Source organism: Paroedura picta, chromosome 1, assembly GCF_049243985.1.
Source record: "Paroedura picta isolate Pp20150507F chromosome 1, Ppicta_v3.0, whole genome shotgun sequence".
Lineage (NCBI taxonomy): Eukaryota > Metazoa > Chordata > Lepidosauria > Squamata > Gekkonidae > Paroedura > Paroedura picta.
The window spans coordinates 123,136,780-123,153,558 of record NC_135369.1 but is presented as its reverse complement, the minus strand read 5'-3'; the positions used below and the strand labels follow the sequence as shown (position 1 = coordinate 123,153,558).

The window sequence follows — 16,779 nt, the reverse complement described above, 5'->3', positions numbered from 1 at the left end:
GGTTGCCAACCCATAAATGGGACCTGGAGATTTCCTGGAATTACAACTGATATCTTTACATGCTGCTTTATATGGGGAGCTGTATGACATTATGCTAATTAAATTGTGTAATTCAGTGCTAGTGTATGTAGCATTTACCGGTAGTGTAGTTCACTTTATAAGGAAGTTCATGACAGAATTGCAGAATACAGTTCCTTCAGTGACTGCTAGCTGTGGTGAGATATGGGAATGTATATATACAGAGGCAGCAAATCTCTGAATACTAGTGTTAAGAGGCAGCATCATGAAAAGGTCTTGGCCTCTATACTCTGTTTTCTGGTCCTCCAGAGCAACTGAAGATGGGTGCCTCCCATCTAGTTTTCTGATCTTTATTTTGCAAGCCCAGGGGATTGTTTAGAATTGCCTGACATTAGTTTGTGTAGCCACTATTTCACTGTAGAAATTGGTATTGAGGGATGAGTGGACTTGGGACTACATTAGGGAAATTTGATTCCTTTTACTAAGCTTCTGCTGAATTTTTGGTACAGTCTAGGAAAGCTAATACAGAAAGAAGCACAAATTAAATTCTTCAAAACAAGTAGTCTTAGTATTACTAGTATTCTAAACACTATGGTTGGATTGAGTCAAGAAGCCCATATACAAGAGAAGTGGCATTCAGCGCTGCCACTGCTAGAATTTGTCAAACCAAAGAGTAGCTAACTTTTCACTTCTGTGAAATAATAAAATGGTGTTGTCTACTTTTATTTTTATATAGGGAGATGTAGCCAATGAAGTAGAAACTGAACAAATACTCTGTGATGCTTCAGTGATGTCATTTTCAGCTGGGAGCTATTCATCTTACGTCCAAGTGCGAGGTTCTGTGCCTCTGTATTGGTCTCAAGATATTTCAACTATGATGCCTAAACCACCAATTACATGTATGTTCTGAATACAGCTTACAAAATTTTAACACTTGTATGTTTGTAAAAATGTCTGGACTACTAGGCCCCATTAACCCTTCAGGTGCAAAGTTATTGAGGTCTTCTCTCCAGATTGCCACTGCAGATCATAGAAACAACCTTTGTATTATACTCAATGGAAATTGTGGCTGCGGGCAAAAGATAACTAATGCCAGGGTTGATTAGCAGATACTGCTGTTGCATTTTTAACTACTAGTACGGTTTGAGCAGTGAATGTGAGTGAGATGCTTTTCACCATCCAATGACCATTGTTATCGTTCTTTTTAAAAGTTCCTTAAATGTGAACTTTTCCAGTACACAGTATGAGCACACATGTAGCCTTTTTCAAAAGAAAACGCTCATTGTTTATTAAAACCTTTATACCCCTACTTTCCTTCAAAGCAACTTACAGATCCAAATTTAAAACCTACAAGGTACAAATATAAATACAGTACAAGTTAAACAAGTACCTTACAGACGGTATGGTTTGTATGCTCATTAGATTTCTTTGGAGTTATGCTTATCCTGAACTTATCAAAAGACCTCTCTCGTTATAGAAGAACATTTATGCTCTCTCAATTAAATTCTTTTCCTTCAACCATACTGGAAGGCCAATGTGCACCATACAATATTTGAACAGAGTTTATAAATCTAGATCAGGTCAGATTGAGTGCTTAAGACTTATTTTATTGATGTGTGAAATCTGATCTCCTTTCAGAGAAAGATATTTGTCCTCCCTTTTAATAGGTTATGAGAAAGAAATTTGTCCTGCCTCTTAATAGGTTATGTGAATTTACCAACTCAAAAAATCATCCAGTTTTTCCTCATATATGAGGGTTGAAAAAGAATTCAACCCACTTACAAGGAGTTATTGAGCAACTATGGTAATTTGGCCACAGTGATTGCTTACAAGAATGTTGGATCATAAACAGTTTGAGACAGTAGAAAATAAGTAATTGGCTACAAGGATTCAAAAAAGGTGTCTAAAATATCATATTTAATTAATAGGTATAGGTAAATGGGTGTCACTTATTATGGAAAGGGTTTTACTATAATTGCAGTGTTCAACTTCTGGGCAAGTAAGATAGTATTTTGAAGTATCCAAGAACTTTGCAGTCTTGTACCATTTTCCACCTGACTATTTGTATTAAGCATGTAAAATTTGTTTAGCTAGGTATATCTACAGAAAAGAAATTAGTTATAGGATCGGTTCATAATTCTCAGCAGCATAACTTGGTGCTATTGTTACCCTGATAGCAGTTATGCAGGCCCCCCAACACAATAAAAAAAGAGATTTGTGAAATAGGAGATAGAGTTATAATGATTCGTGCTCAATTTAGATTACAAGATAACATGTTCACAAAAAAGCAAAAAGGTTTTATGCGGGTACAATAGTGACAAAATTGACATTCAAAACCTAAGAAATTCAACATTCCATAATGATGCAATAATCATACAGTTAATCTTGTTGTTAATAGTTAGGCAGCTTAATTGCTCTTTCCTATATGCTGCTCAGAGTATTTATGAGACATTTGCCAAAGACCAAATTAGACATTACAGAGGCGTATTCTTTTAGAGGGATGTTGAATCCAAACAATATATAACGTGACATCATTGCTCTGCTCATCTCTCCTTCCCTGGCCGGGAAATGATCATAGATGGAGATGAAGATAAACACATTGATGCAGAGGGAAATGAATCTTTAATAATTATACAGTCCCTACTACCATACTCTTTGGTGTTCATGCTGGTTGTCCCACAACAGTAAAGAAACATGGATAGGTGACGGTTCTGTGTCTCAGGAATTAGCTTCAGTATTTATTCAGCCTATAGCCTTGGGTTGGAGGTAGGGGATTCCTTCTTTATGCTGAACATCTGTGTTCCATATGCTGAAATTTATTTTCCCTTCCAGCCCTCTGCTGATAGTCTTGCAGGAAAATCTCAAATATTCTGTAGACCATCTTTGAGTCCTTGTTTGGAATTAGCTCTCTTAGTTAGAGAATTAGTTCTCTTAGCACTCCTATGTTCCATTTTCTTCTTTCATACAACTTCATGACCCTCTATACTGTTTTGCCTAGTAATAATTTGCTCTTTTTCTTAGTGGACCAGGCAGATCCATTTGCACGTGTTGCTGCACTTCATTTTGATCAAATGCTCCAGAGGTTTGGTTCCCCCATCATCATCCTGAATCTTGTAAAGGTAGGGCCTTAATTTATTTTGATTTATATTGGCAATACAGAGTGCCATTTCAGTAGTTAAAGGAGGATCTCAATCCTTACTTCAGGTTCCTGAACTGAGCCAGCAGCAAAAATTTCATACTGTGACAGGGTGAGCCTGCCATCATTCTTCATAGAATCATAGAGTTGGAAGGTACCTCCTGGGTCATCTAGTCCAACCCCCTGCACTATGCAGGACACTCACAACCCTATTGCTCATCCACTGTAACCTTCCACTCCCTTGAACGTTCGCAGAATTGGTTTGCCAATTTTATGGATTTCAGCTGCTTTGAGGTTACATGAGTTGCTTTGAGCTTATAGTCATATTACTACTCCATATATGGTGTCAGGATATGCCGCCAGTATAGCAGCATTCAGGGATGGTTGCGGGGGGGGGTGGCTTTGTTGCTCTTGCCTGGGGTGGATACATTCTTTTGCTAATCTGGGTTGTTTCACTTTCTGCTATATGTTTGATCTGTTGTGTAGACTAATTATTAGAGTTATGCTGATTGGATGGTGCCAGGAGACGGAGGAAGCTGAAGTGCTTGGCCTGCTCTTTGGGGCAGTCCAATGTAAAGGGACTGCCTCAAGGAACCCTAGCTTAACCATTGCTCAGCTGTTTCTAGCAAATTTACTGCTGCATTTTTTTTCTTGCTGTTTTTCAGTTCAGGTGTATTGGACCTGAAAAATGTGGGATTTCAAAAAAAAAATCCTCAATCCAAATATTCTACCAGTATTGAGATCTAGGTTTTTGAGAAAGTCAGATTTTTTTTCTGGGTCTAATAGACCTGAATCTAAAAATACAGAGGGGGTGGAATTGCACACTCCTAGTCAGAAGGACCTATGCAGTGGGAAGAAAATTACCAAGGCAACAAAAATAGTTTTCTTCAACTTGCTTTTATTCAGTACTCATGTAAAATAGCTGCTCAACAGCCAATATGACATTCAAAAAATCTTTTTTCCTAATAGAATATGCAAGTCCTGTAGGAGTAGTTGAATGCCTCTTTTTGCTCCATCTGTATCTGCTTTTATTAGTGTTCAGTCTGACAGGGGGAAATCATAATACTGTCATTATTTAAGAAACAATGAAATTGAGTTAAGCACATGTATGTAAAGCCACACACCAGAAGTTTGAGATAGAACAGGGAACAGCCAGAGGACTTTGATCTATAGGGAATCAAATTATTGAATGGTTTAATGTTCATGAGGCTTGGGTTCATCTCAACAGATTGGAAAGACTAAAGAGGAGAAGATGCCAGTTTCTTGATAAAATGTTCATCTGGTTAGAAGAACTGGGATTTTGCAGTATCTAAGTCTTAGAATCCCTTCTTTCTTCCCATGTAGTTAGTCTTCACAAACATAAATAAACTATATAATAATCTGTAGCAAAACACTGTAGTGTGGTCAACATGGGGTGGTTGCCTTTGAAGACTGTCCAGACCAGTTGGTGGCAAATGCTGTTTTTATAGTCTTAATTAGAACCCACAGTATGGACTACATAATATCTGTTCTGGCCCAATTACAATGGTTGCCATTTTGTTTCCAGCTCCAATTCAAGGTACTAGGTTAGACTTTTAAATTATGGCATAGTATCAGTATGCGTAAAGCACTGCCTGCAGTCCTCTGAGTTTGCCTGTGCTGTAAAATTAGTGTCTGGAGACCTTCTTCATGAACTTGCAATAGGTGAGGTGAGGCAAGCAAACTTGCAGGATAGAGCCTTTTCAGCTGTGGTCACTGGGGTTTGGAATTCCTGTCTCAGGATATGTGCCTAGCTCCATCAAAGCCTTCTGAAAGTTTGTTAAAACTATATTTTAGAAGGCTTTTAATGACACTGACAGTCACAGATCTCTGCTCTCCCTGTCCTTTCGAAGACATCTTAAATCTTCTTTGCACTTGAGCAGAAAACTCATTCAGAATCTGACAGAAAGTGCTTTATAGAGTTCATTGAAAGGATGGCAGTGGCAGCACTGAAGATACTGTTCTCTCTGTCTGTCTTTTTGCTGTATTCCTCTTATGTTCCATTTGTTTTAATCTGTGGGAATGTATAGTTTGATTTGGCAGTCATGTAAGCCACTATGGGGGAGAAAGATGGATTAGAATCTTTTTAAAAATATATTTACATGCATATAGCATGTTTAGAATAGCAGGGACAAATAAGGATCACTGCAGCCAGAGTGATGATTCGCATTTGGCATCCTTAAATCATTGTATCCATTTTGTAAAATAACTGAGATCCAACTCTAGTGTACCAGAGAAAATTGCAATTGAGAACAAAATATTCATTAAATTGAGTCCTGGAGGTTGCTGGAAAATAGAAATGCAGCATAATGGAAAAAGCTTTCAAGCTATCACCAAAATGTTAGCAAAAAATGTTGAGGACAGGTGCGGTGGAAAATGTTATAATCACAGAATGCCGGATGGGTTTTACTGAAGTCTTACATGTTTTGGTCAACAGATATCGATTTTGGTTTTTCATTCATATTCTTGAAAGATAAAAAAAGACATTTAAAGACTGCAAAAATTTACACTCCCCCGGTTGAACTGTTTATATTAAGCACCTCTCTTGACTCACTTGTAGTATTCCTTCTGGTGTTGGCATTCTGCCTTAATATGTTAGATACAGTCAGCAGCTGCCATTGAGCCCCTGAGCCTTTTGGATAGAAAACAGTTATTTCAGTTTGGCATCCATCTATCCTGCCCAAAAGCTATATTGTGGTAAATGTTATAACAGCTTGACAAGCACCATAAACAACAGCAAGAAAGCTCTGGATTTTTAAAACTAATCCTTGGGAAAAGGGCCATTTGATCAGATTTACTTTTTTTATAGTTAGATTTCTATAACCACCCTTCTCAGCATAGCTAGTTTACAATTTACAGCAAAGGCAGTTTACAGCAATCCAATAAAACAATCCAATTTAGTAAAACAGTAAAAACAATTTAAAGGTTTTAAAAGTTTGAATCCTCAAAAGATGAATCTGCTCACTGTAGCTGTCAAGTGTACTAATCAGTCTAGTGCTTGCAATCAGTCCAGAGTGGGAGAAGGGTGCAGAGGAGGGCCCTTATTGGTGATGTTACCCCAACAAAATGTATGGCAGAAAAGCTTTATCTTGCAGGCTCTTCAGAACTCTGGCAGTTCCTGCAGGGCCCAGAGCTCTTCCGGGAGCTCATTCCACCAGGTCGGGGCCAGGTCTGAGAAAACCCTGGCCCTGTTTGAGGCCAAACATATATCTCTTAGGCTAAGGATCGCTAGCCTGTTTATATTGGTGGAGTGACATGCTCTTCATGGGGTATAATCAGTTAGGTGGTCCCTCAGGTACGTCGGGCCCAGACCACAAATGGCCTTAAAAATTAATACCTTGAACTTGATCTGGAGAAAGTTCCTGTCCAGCTCCGAAGACTCGCCAGAGTGGCAGCAACAGCATTGTTGGACCAGTCTGACAGCTGTCAGAAGATTGGCCCGACTATCAGCATGCTGTCAGTCCCGATGGGGTGAAGCTGAAGCTCCTTTGTCGGATGAGGACTAGACCTAGCTGCAAGCCCTTTGGGGAATGGCTACTCCACCAAGCCAAGGTGTATTTAAGGAGAGACTTGGGACAAGCCTCTCTGTGGGTGCAACACATGTGTTCCCTGCCTGCCTGCCGAGACGTTGAGTGTTCCTGGTCACTGTGGCAAAGCTCTGCTCAGTGGTTTGTGGTTCCTGACTTCAGCTTTGGCTGCTTGACTTGGTTCCTGGTTCCTGACTTTGGCTTGGCTTCTGTATTCATTCCTGGTTCCTGACTCCAGCTTTAACACATGTTAAATGTGTGGCTGGTAATCTCTTTTGACAGCCATTTAGAATGTTGTCTTGATTTCCTTGGAGTCATATAAACTTTACCCCAAGAGCAGATTACATCTAATCCTGATATTAGTCTTGCCTTTCTTTCACTGTGAAACATCATTCTGCTGTCCTCCCCATGCCTTTCCCCAGGCTTTCTCAGCTGAGTACGAAGGTTCATCATGCTCTCTTGCTTGTGAAAGGAGAATGAAATGAATGAATTAGGGACAGAGAACATTCCTTTCTATTCAAAGTTAGAAAGGTATTACTATCTGGGTCCAATTGTAGGGGTGGGTTGACTGCAGAGGTTGTCACGGGGATATATCTTGTTCATATAAGTCAATGCCATTATACCGACAAGTACTAGATGATTATCCCCTTAAAAGGGCTTTCCTTCTAGCTCAATAAAATATTTTTCCTTCAAATTAATTGAGCTAATTTCCTTCAAATTACACGTAATGAGAGACTGTGTCAGCATGGATGTAGAATCTCAGATACACCACACCTACTATTCAGTTGCCCTAAATTTCTTATGTACCATCACTACCTTGAGGACTAAAACTTGGAGTATATGTATGCTAAAGAGAAATATCTGGCGAAGGTAATGCTGAGTGAGAAGAAGCCTTCAAGGTTTGTGTACACTGCAAAAATGTTGCTGATTATTTCAAGGAAAAACCTCTCTTTGATGTAGATTAGTTGTATTATCCCCTTCAAGGATCGCTGCCTTGTCACGGCGAAGGGGCTTGTGTAGCTCGGTGAAGCTATGCGCTATGCCGTGCAGGGCCACCCAAGATGGACAAGTCATAGCTGAGAGCTCTGATAAAAGGTGATCCCCTGGAGAAGGAAATGGCAAACCATTCCAGTATTTTTGCCATGAAAACTGTATGGACAGTTCCAAAAGGCAAAACGATATGACACCGGAAGATGAGCCCGTCAGGTCGGAAGGTGTCCAATATGCTACTGAGGATGAGCAGACAGCTAGTACAAGTAGCACCAGAAAGAATGAAGCAACTGAGCAAAGCTGAAAGGATGCTCAGTAGTGGAGGGAACTAGAGGTGAAAAGACAGTCCGATGCTGTAAAGATTTTTATTTCATAGGAACCTGGAACGTCAGATCCACGAATCAAGGCAAGCTGGACGTGGTCAAACAAGTGATGACAAGACTGAACATTGACATTTTAGGAATCAGTGAACTCAAATGGACAGGAATGGATGAATTTAATTCAGATGACCATCAGGTATACTACTGTGGGCAAGAATCTCTGAGAAGAAATGGAGTAGCCTTCATAATCAATAAAAGAGTAGAAAAAGCAGTATTAGGATACAATCCTCAAAATGACAGAATGATCTCAGTTCGAATCCAAGGCAAACTATTCAACATCACAGTGATCCAAGTCTATGCCCCAACCACTGCTGCTGAAGAGGATGAAATCGATCAGTTCTATGAAGCCCTACAACACCTTCTAGAAGCAACGCCAAAAAATGATGTGCTTATCATCATGGGGGATTGGAATGCTAAAGTAGGAAGCCAAAAAGATAACCGGGATAACAGGCAAATTTGGCCTTGGAGTACAAAATGAAACAGGGCACAGACTGGTAGAATTTTGTCAAGAGAATACAATGGTCATAGCAAAGACTCTTTTCCAACAACCCAAGAGACGACTCTACATATGGACAACACCAGACGGTCAACACAGAAATCAGATGGACTATGTGCTCTGCAGCCAAAGATGGAGAAGTTCTATGCAGTCAGTAAAAACAAGACCAGGAGCTGATTGTGGTTCAGATCATCGGCTTCTTGTTGCAAAATTTAGGCTTAAATTGAAGAAAGTTGTGAAAAGCACTAGGCCACTAAGGTATGAACTAAATTATATCCCTGATTAATATATAGTAGGGGTGACAAATAGATTTAAGGAATTAGATCTGATAGACAGAGTGCCTGAAGAACTATGGACGGAGGTTCGCAACATTGTACAAGAGGTAGCAACTAAAACCATCCCAAAGAAAAAGAAATGGAAGAAAGCAAAATGGCTGAGGAAGCTTTACAAATAGCTGAGGAGAGAAAGGAAGTGAAAGGCAAGGGAGAAAGAGAAAGATACGACCATTTGAATGCGGAATTCCAAAGAATGTTCAGCCTGGAGAAAAGGAGGTTGAGAGGGGACATGATAGCCCTCTTTAAGTATTTGAAAGGTTGTCATTTGGAGGAGGGCAGGATGCTGTTCCCATTGGCTGCTGAGGAGAGGACACGCAGTAATGGGTTTAAACTTCAAGTACAACGATATAGGCTAGATATCAGGAAAAAAAATTTCACAGTCAGAGTAGTTCAGCAGTGGAATAGGCTGCCTAAGGAGGTGGTGAACTCCCTCTCACTGGCAGTCTTCAAGCAAAGGTTGGATACACACTTTTCTTGGATGCTTTAGGATGCTTAGGGCTGATCCTGCATTGAGCAGGGGGTTGGACTAGATGGCCTGTATGGCCCCTTCCAACTCTATGATTCTATGATTCAAAGTAACTCTATGGTTGTTATTGCTATGGTTAGTGGAATAGGCTGCCTAAGGACGTGGTGAGCCGGCAGTCTTCAAGCAAAGGTTGGATACACACTTTTCTTGGATGCTTTAGGATGCTTAGGGCTGATCCTGCGTTGAGCAGGGAGTTGGTCTAGATGGCCTGTATGGCCCCTTCCAACTCTATGATTCTATGATTCTACCAGAGCATCTTATCTGTCTCTTAAGAAACCTATATGCAGGTCAAGAAGCAACAATGAGAACCAGGCATGGAATCACTGGTTCAAAATTGAGAAAGGAGTTCGGCAAGGCTGTATACTGTCACCTTGCCTATTTAACTTGTATGTGGAGCACATCATGAGAAAGGCGGGGTTAGATGAGTCACAAATTGGGATCACGATTGCAGGGAGAAATATCAACAGCCTCAGATATGCAGATGGTACCACTCTAATGGCAGAAAGCGAAGAGGAACTAAAGAGCCTCTTGATGCAGGTGGAGAGTGCAAAAGTTGGCTTGAAACTCAACATCAAAAAAACTAAGATCATGGCATCCAGGCCTCTCAATTCCTGACAAATAGATGGGGAAGAAATGAAGGTAGTGACAGATTTTATTTTCCTGGGCTCCAAAATCACTGCAGATAAGGACTGCAGCAAAGAATTAAAAGACGCTTGCTCCTGGGAAGGAAAGCTATGGCAAATCTAGACAGCATCCTAAAAAGCAGAGACATCACCCTGCCAACATTGTGCATCTAGTCAAGGCTACGGTCTTCCCAGTTGCAATGTATGGCTGTGAAATTTGGACCATAAGTAAGGCTGAGCATCAAAGAATTGAGGCTTTTGAACTCAAGTGCTGGAGAAGACTCTTGCAAGTCCCTTGGACTGCAAGGCGTATAAACCGACGAGTCCTTAGACTTCTTAAAAGGCCAGATCCTGAAGATGAAACTAAAATACTTTGGCCACCTCCTGAGAAGGAAGGTCTCCATGGAGAAGAGCCTAATGCTGGGATCGATTGAGGGCAAAAGAAGAAGGGGACGACAGAGAATGACGTGCCTGGATGAAGTGACTGAAACAGTCGGTGCCGACTTAAATGGACTCCAGGGAATGGTAGAGGACAGAATGGCCTGGAGGATCATTGTCCATGGGGTCGCAATGGGTCGGACACAACTTCGCACCTAACAACAACAACAAAGTTGTATTATATAAGACAATGCCATTGTTATTCATATGTCTCTGATTGAAATTTTTACCATCTGTTTTTGTGTGTTCATTGAATTCTATGGCAATAAAGGTTTTCAGAATCTGAATCTGACAGCAAAGGTACCCCTCCTCCTTATTGCCCATTTCCAGTACTGCTTCCTCAGTTGTAGTTTTCGCTGCAGAAGCAGTGCCTGTGGCCCCTGTTCCTCTTTACCTGGCTGCCCAGTCACGTGCATGCTTTATCAAGGTTGACTCAGTAGCAGGGTGCTCTCAGGAGATAGTTATCTATGTAGAGACAACTACTTTATTGGGGAGGCTGGACCACCCCCCATTTGAAGGTTTTGAAGGTTTCAGCATGTTTTGCAAACTTTGAGGGTCTTTCAAGTCTGGAAAAATAGATCTCCCTTCTAGCAATGTGTTCCCATGTACATATGTGTTCATGTTGACTATTAAATATATTAATTGATGGATTTTTATGGTATTGTTTTGTTTGTGAGCTTCCCTGGACAGGTCTCTAGAAAGATGACATATACATTCCCTTGATGAACAATAGTAAGGGGAGAAGCAAGGCCTCTTCTACCATGTAAGAAATTTATTGAAGGAATACCTGGCATAGCAGGAAATGTACAGTATTTGCTGGCGTATAAGACTACTTTCCCCCCCTGAAAAACATGCCTCCAAGTGGGGGGGGGTCGTCCTATACGCCGGGTGCACTTTAGTTGGGATAGACATAGCTGCCCATAGTGGCCCATAGTACTGTAATGTAATGTAACAAACTCTATATTTTTAGTGGAAATGTTGGGGGGTTGTCTTATACACCCAGTCGTCTTATACGCCGGCAAATACGGTAGCTATTTGTACATTTGAAGTTGCCAATTTGTGTCTTTATTTAGTAACCAAGTACCACTATTTTAGCGTATCCCAAAGTTTAATTGACAGAACTGGATGTACAGTCCTTTTCTTGATTCACTTTGACATAGTGCTGAGAATACTATTAGCATATCCTGCCAGGTAAAGGTTACTATTTGTGAGAAAACTCTGTTATCTTCCCAAAGACACCGTGAATTAATTGTCTTCATATTCTTCAGTGGATGAACTACTTAGTCTTGCTAATATCTCTGATCCCACAGATGAAGAAAGTTTTCAGTGTTGAACAGATAGCTTATTTCTGTTCAAATTATTTTAAAGCGTTTAGGGGGGATTGTGTGTGTTTTCTCTTTTAAAAACACCTTTGCTAATAAAGTTAGAATATATGGACAGAAATGACGTGGCTGTAGTATGAGTAATATGTTTAACATATTTCTGAGTATAAATTTTTGAGGGAAGAACAGTTTATAAAACAGCTCAATGAATAAAAATAAAAACACAGTAACAGGGAGAAAGGCTAATAAGAGTTACTGAGAGATTGCAAAGTTAAGACAGATCTTCACCAACTTGCAGAAGATAACAATAGAGGGAGACAAATCTCCCTGAAGAGGTAGTTAAGCTTGGACTTGAAAAAGGACTTTAAAAACAACCATTGAATACAAAATTTTCATTGGAGCCTCAAATTTGAGATGTTTCTGCCATAATATACTGAAAGGTTAACATACTATGATTCTGAAGAGGCTGTTATTTAAATTTTAGACCACTTAATGAATCAGAGGCTAGTAATATATTGATAGTAATATATTCATAATATATTACATGAATCAGTTTTTAAATTTTCCTTTTCATCCTTTCTTTGGCATTTCAGTGTGCTTGTCAGTCTGTGAACTCTGGTGTGTTTGTGTTTAACAAAAGTAGAGTTAAGCTTTATAGATCTATCAGCTAAAATGGTAAATACATCCCTTCTTCCCTTTGGAAATGACTTTTAAGAAGTCATGCACGAGGCTGCTGTAAACAATGTTAGACATAGTTAACTACCAACAAAATGGTTTGGGGGGTTATTTTTAAATTGGCTTGAGCTCGAATATGTTTTCTAGGCTCACATGACTCTGCCACGTGAATCATTATGTGCTTTTATTCACAGGGCTTCTGTAAAGTGGTAGAAAATGTGTTTCCCTGTAGGTGCTCAATAGTAGGAGGCTAAAATTAATTTTCTTCTATATTAATAGAGAGAGGGGTGGGGGGGAATGTAACCCTATGCATGTGAGCATTGAATCATCTTCTAATCAGTGAGACAGCCTTTTCAGTTCAGGTGCATATATCTTCTGGATAATTCTTTAAAGTGGAATGGGTTTTTTAAAAGTGCCTTTGTTTGTCTGATAGAAAATAGAAAGTACAGTAATTAGTAATGTGTGTGTCCTAGTTTTTTCTTTTTAAAACTGTAATTGTGACTTCTGATACAGACGTTTTAACACTGTTGTCTTGAAATACATAGTGAGGGTACCAGGTTTGGAATTTGGTCCTCAGAACCTGTTGTATCAGCATTTCCCTGATGGTGCCTGACCCTAAAGGCAGACATAAACTTTCATAGTTTTATTAAGTAAATTTTTGCTTTGATGCTTCAAGCATTAGTTACACAAGAGGCAAACTTAAAATTCATTAAACAATGACTGCCAAAGACCTTAGGTACAAAATTCATATGATAATAAAATGATGGCTCAGTCTACCGGGAAAACTTGGACTTGTGGGCCAATGTACTAAAAAGGTTGAGAACCACCATATTATATGACAAAGTACGAGCAAAGTTAATGTCATACATAGCTATGTATATCAGCAAATTGAAACAAAAGATCTCAAGTTGAATCCCATGTGTAAGCATAATTTGGTTTGAACTTTCATAGTGGATAGATCCACAACAATGTCTGTCCAGTGTGACACAATCCCATTGCTTTCAAGTGGGGTTTATAAGAAATTGGGGATTATTTGCTGTTGCCATAACTTTTCACATAAGAACAGGCTGGAATGAATTGGATCTATGTTGGCAAAGCTACAATATGGCTCATTTGAGTTGTATTGGGGTTGGAATCTGCTGCTGAATAATGAAAGATTAAGATACATTTATATTGTGATAGATTAGTAAATGGAGGGCAAGTCTACTAAAAGAAGTACATCATGTGGAATTCAATATCATGTGGAATTATTTCTTAACAATAATTGACACCTTGTATAAAAGACAAATAGACTCCGGGGAATGGTAGAAAACAGGAAGGCTTGGAAGATCATTGTCCATGGGATGCGATGGGTCAGAGAAGACTTGGCACCTAACAACAACAACATAAAAGACATAACAATAACAACAACATAAAAGACAAAAGTTTTTTTTAATGAAGATTATAAATGAGTACTAACAAAAGATTCCATCTTTGCCCCATTCTGCTTGCTACTAAATGACCATGCCCTTTCTTGCCTCTGTTGATATATCTGAAGCAAAAAACAATATAAAAATGCTCTCAATGAGGTCCAGCGTCTCAAGTTTAGCAAATGAACTGCTAGAGTGAATAGTCTGTCAAGCTTAAAGGGGTCAGGGCCAATTAATCCTTTTCTATGATTTTGTCATCTGGGTGTCTTCAGTGATTGAATGTCCACAAAATACTGTCCAACCTTTGTGAAGGCAGGAACAATTTCTTCTTGCATTGTACCAGTAGTTGTGTTCTGTATTTTTGTTCTAACTTCATATTGCTGATGCCCACGTACTATGCTCAGATAATGTTTCTTTTTGAAGGAGCGTGAAAAAAGAAAGCATGAAAGGATATTGAGTGAAGAACTTGTTGCTGCTGTGACCTACCTCAATCAGTTTTTACCTCCTGAACATGCTATTGTTTATATTCCTTGGGACATGGCCAAATACACAAAGAGGTGTGTGTATTTTTATCTAAAGTAGCAGTACTTGCAAACATAAATCAGCTCTCCCTTAGACTGTTTATGCACTGGGAACATCACTGCCCCCCCCCTCCGTCAGGAGCACAGATCGGGGGTGGATGAGGTGCACCGGGCCAAATGCTCCCCCATGTGGGTGCAGGAAGAGGTGGGGCAACCTGTCATGACTAAAACTCCAGCCTGCAGCCCTGCATGAAACCTCCAGTGCATAAATGGTCTTAGAGAGAGTATTGCCGAATGTGAGAGCAGAAGGAAGTTTCATCATATACCTTTGAGAACTGAGGGGGAGGGGTTCAAAACAAAGTTCCAATTAGCCATTTTCAGTTGAGTCTATCATGAGAATATAGAGGTACTATGTACTTTCCAGTGACATTGACAGAGATTGACAGAGTTTGTGAAACAAGCAATTCAGCTCTGTCTTTTAGAGACATTTTTGTTATTTGGGCTTTAAAGCACTCCATAAAGGCCCTGTACTTTATCTTCTTTTATACTGCTTTCTCAAAGATGACTAACTCTAGTTGAGTTATCTGAGCTTTGTCTTATTAATGCCTTGGAAAAGCAGTAGAATGCTTCCCTAACTTAGAAGACTCACCCTGACATAGTTTGCAGTCCCTCTCCCTGGAAGTGCTGTAAAATTTGCTTTGTCAATGACAATTTCAGTAGTTAATGTTATAGTTTTACTGAAAATGTATCTGTTCTACCTCTCAAAGGTTTTCTGGCTTTTTTTTCAGGGTGTAAAACTGCATGGCCTATAATTGCACCATAGGTATAAGAGGCTGGTATAGTGTGTTCTCATCCTTTCAAAGATAATAAATCTGTGTTTGCTTTTATCCCCCTCTAGCAAACTATGTAATGTCCTTGATAGGCTGAACGTGATAGCAGAGAATGTGGTGAAGAAAACTGGATTCTTTGTAAACCGTCCTGATTCCTATTGCAGTGTCTTACGCCCAGATGAAAAGTATGTATGAGAGAAAAACATATTGTGTATAATTATTATAAAGATTTTAAGTACTTTGAAATCCTTATTTATTTAATACTAATATAGACAAAAACATGATATTATGCCACTTATGTTTTCGTAATAATGATAAGCAATCTTGATGCATTTCATACAATAATATGTTATGATCAGTAAATTCATCTCCTATCCTATTAATTTTCTGCAGTTTTTACTTTCTTGGAAGATGACAGATATTTCTATGAACTGTAATTGATTTAAGAAAAGAACATTCATTTTACATTCTTTTTTGTATAGAAAGCCAATTTGATGAATAACTACGATAAACCAAATGTGAAGTGGGTTACACAACCTGTCATACATTACTTTTCCCTGAAGAGATTTGAAACATACCTGCACAAGTTATTTCTTCTAAGAACAAATCTTGTTAGAAACAAATCTTATCAAACAAATAAAAGTTAAACAAATCCTATTGTGTAGTAGGGGTGCTGTGAAGTTTGGCACAAGTGAGTTTCTGTGACTAACTTACCATATTTGATGGGAGTAATGAGATGGGCTTGCTTGTGCGGCAGATGTCCTGAATACTGGTCAAATTTGTTGACAGTTGCACAGTTAATAAATAATAAATAAATCTTTATATTTATAGCTTGCCCTTCTTGAATGCTCAAGGCAGGTAACAGCAATAAAATATAAAAACATGTATAAATATACAATAAAACATTTGTGTTCTAGTCACTCCCAACTAGTTGAGTTGTGAGGAGGTCAGTCCTAGAGGGCAGATTGTCCCTCAGTTTCCAGCAGCAAGGCCAACACTTCTTGATAGTCTCTCTGGGTCTCAACCATAGGCCTGGTGGAACAGCTCCATCCTGCAGGCCCTGTGGTACTGGTTAAGGTCCTGTAAGGCCCTGATCTTCCTCATCAAGCACACCACTGGGCTGGAGCCAAGGCCAGTCTCACCTCTTTTGGGTCAGGGATCCTAAGCAGTTTTTGATCAGAAGACCTTAATGTCCTTTGGGGATGAAGTGGAAAAGGTGGTCCTGTAGATTTGTCAGTCCCAGACTATTTTGGGCTTTAAAGATCAAAACCAAAACCTTGAACCTGATTCAGCCTCCAATCTAGAGCCAGTGCAGCTGGGAGAGCACCAGTGTCATACGTGCCTTCTTTTGGGTCACTGTGAGGACCTGCACTGTTGCATTTTGAACCAGCTGGAATTTCCAGAGCAGTTTCAAAGAAAGCCTTGAGTAGAGTTAGTTGCAGAAATCTTATCTAGAGGTGATCATTGCATGGATCACTCTGGCTAGGTCCATTGCTGAGAGAGAGGGTGCAAGTTGTCATGCCTGGTATAGTTGG

General features: G+C 39.5%; 1 protein-coding gene across 5 annotated transcripts in view; it reads left to right on the top strand.

Moving 5' to 3' along the window:
* FIG4 (FIG4 phosphoinositide 5-phosphatase) overlaps positions 1–16,779 on the top strand; it is a 96,580-nt gene that overhangs the window by 34,591 nt on the left and 45,210 nt on the right. For all 5 annotated transcript variants that reach the window (XR_013225212.1, XM_077302416.1, XM_077302397.1 and 2 more), the window contains 4 exons: positions 755–917; positions 3,040–3,137; positions 14,317–14,450; positions 15,313–15,429. Coding sequence is in view for 4 of the 5 variants with exons in the window: in XM_077302416.1 (XP_077158531.1) it covers positions 755–917; positions 3,040–3,137; positions 14,317–14,450; positions 15,313–15,429 (512 nt within the window). In the remaining variant the exon portion in view is untranslated. The remainder of the gene's footprint in view (positions 1–754; positions 918–3,039; positions 3,138–14,316; positions 14,451–15,312; positions 15,430–16,779) is intronic.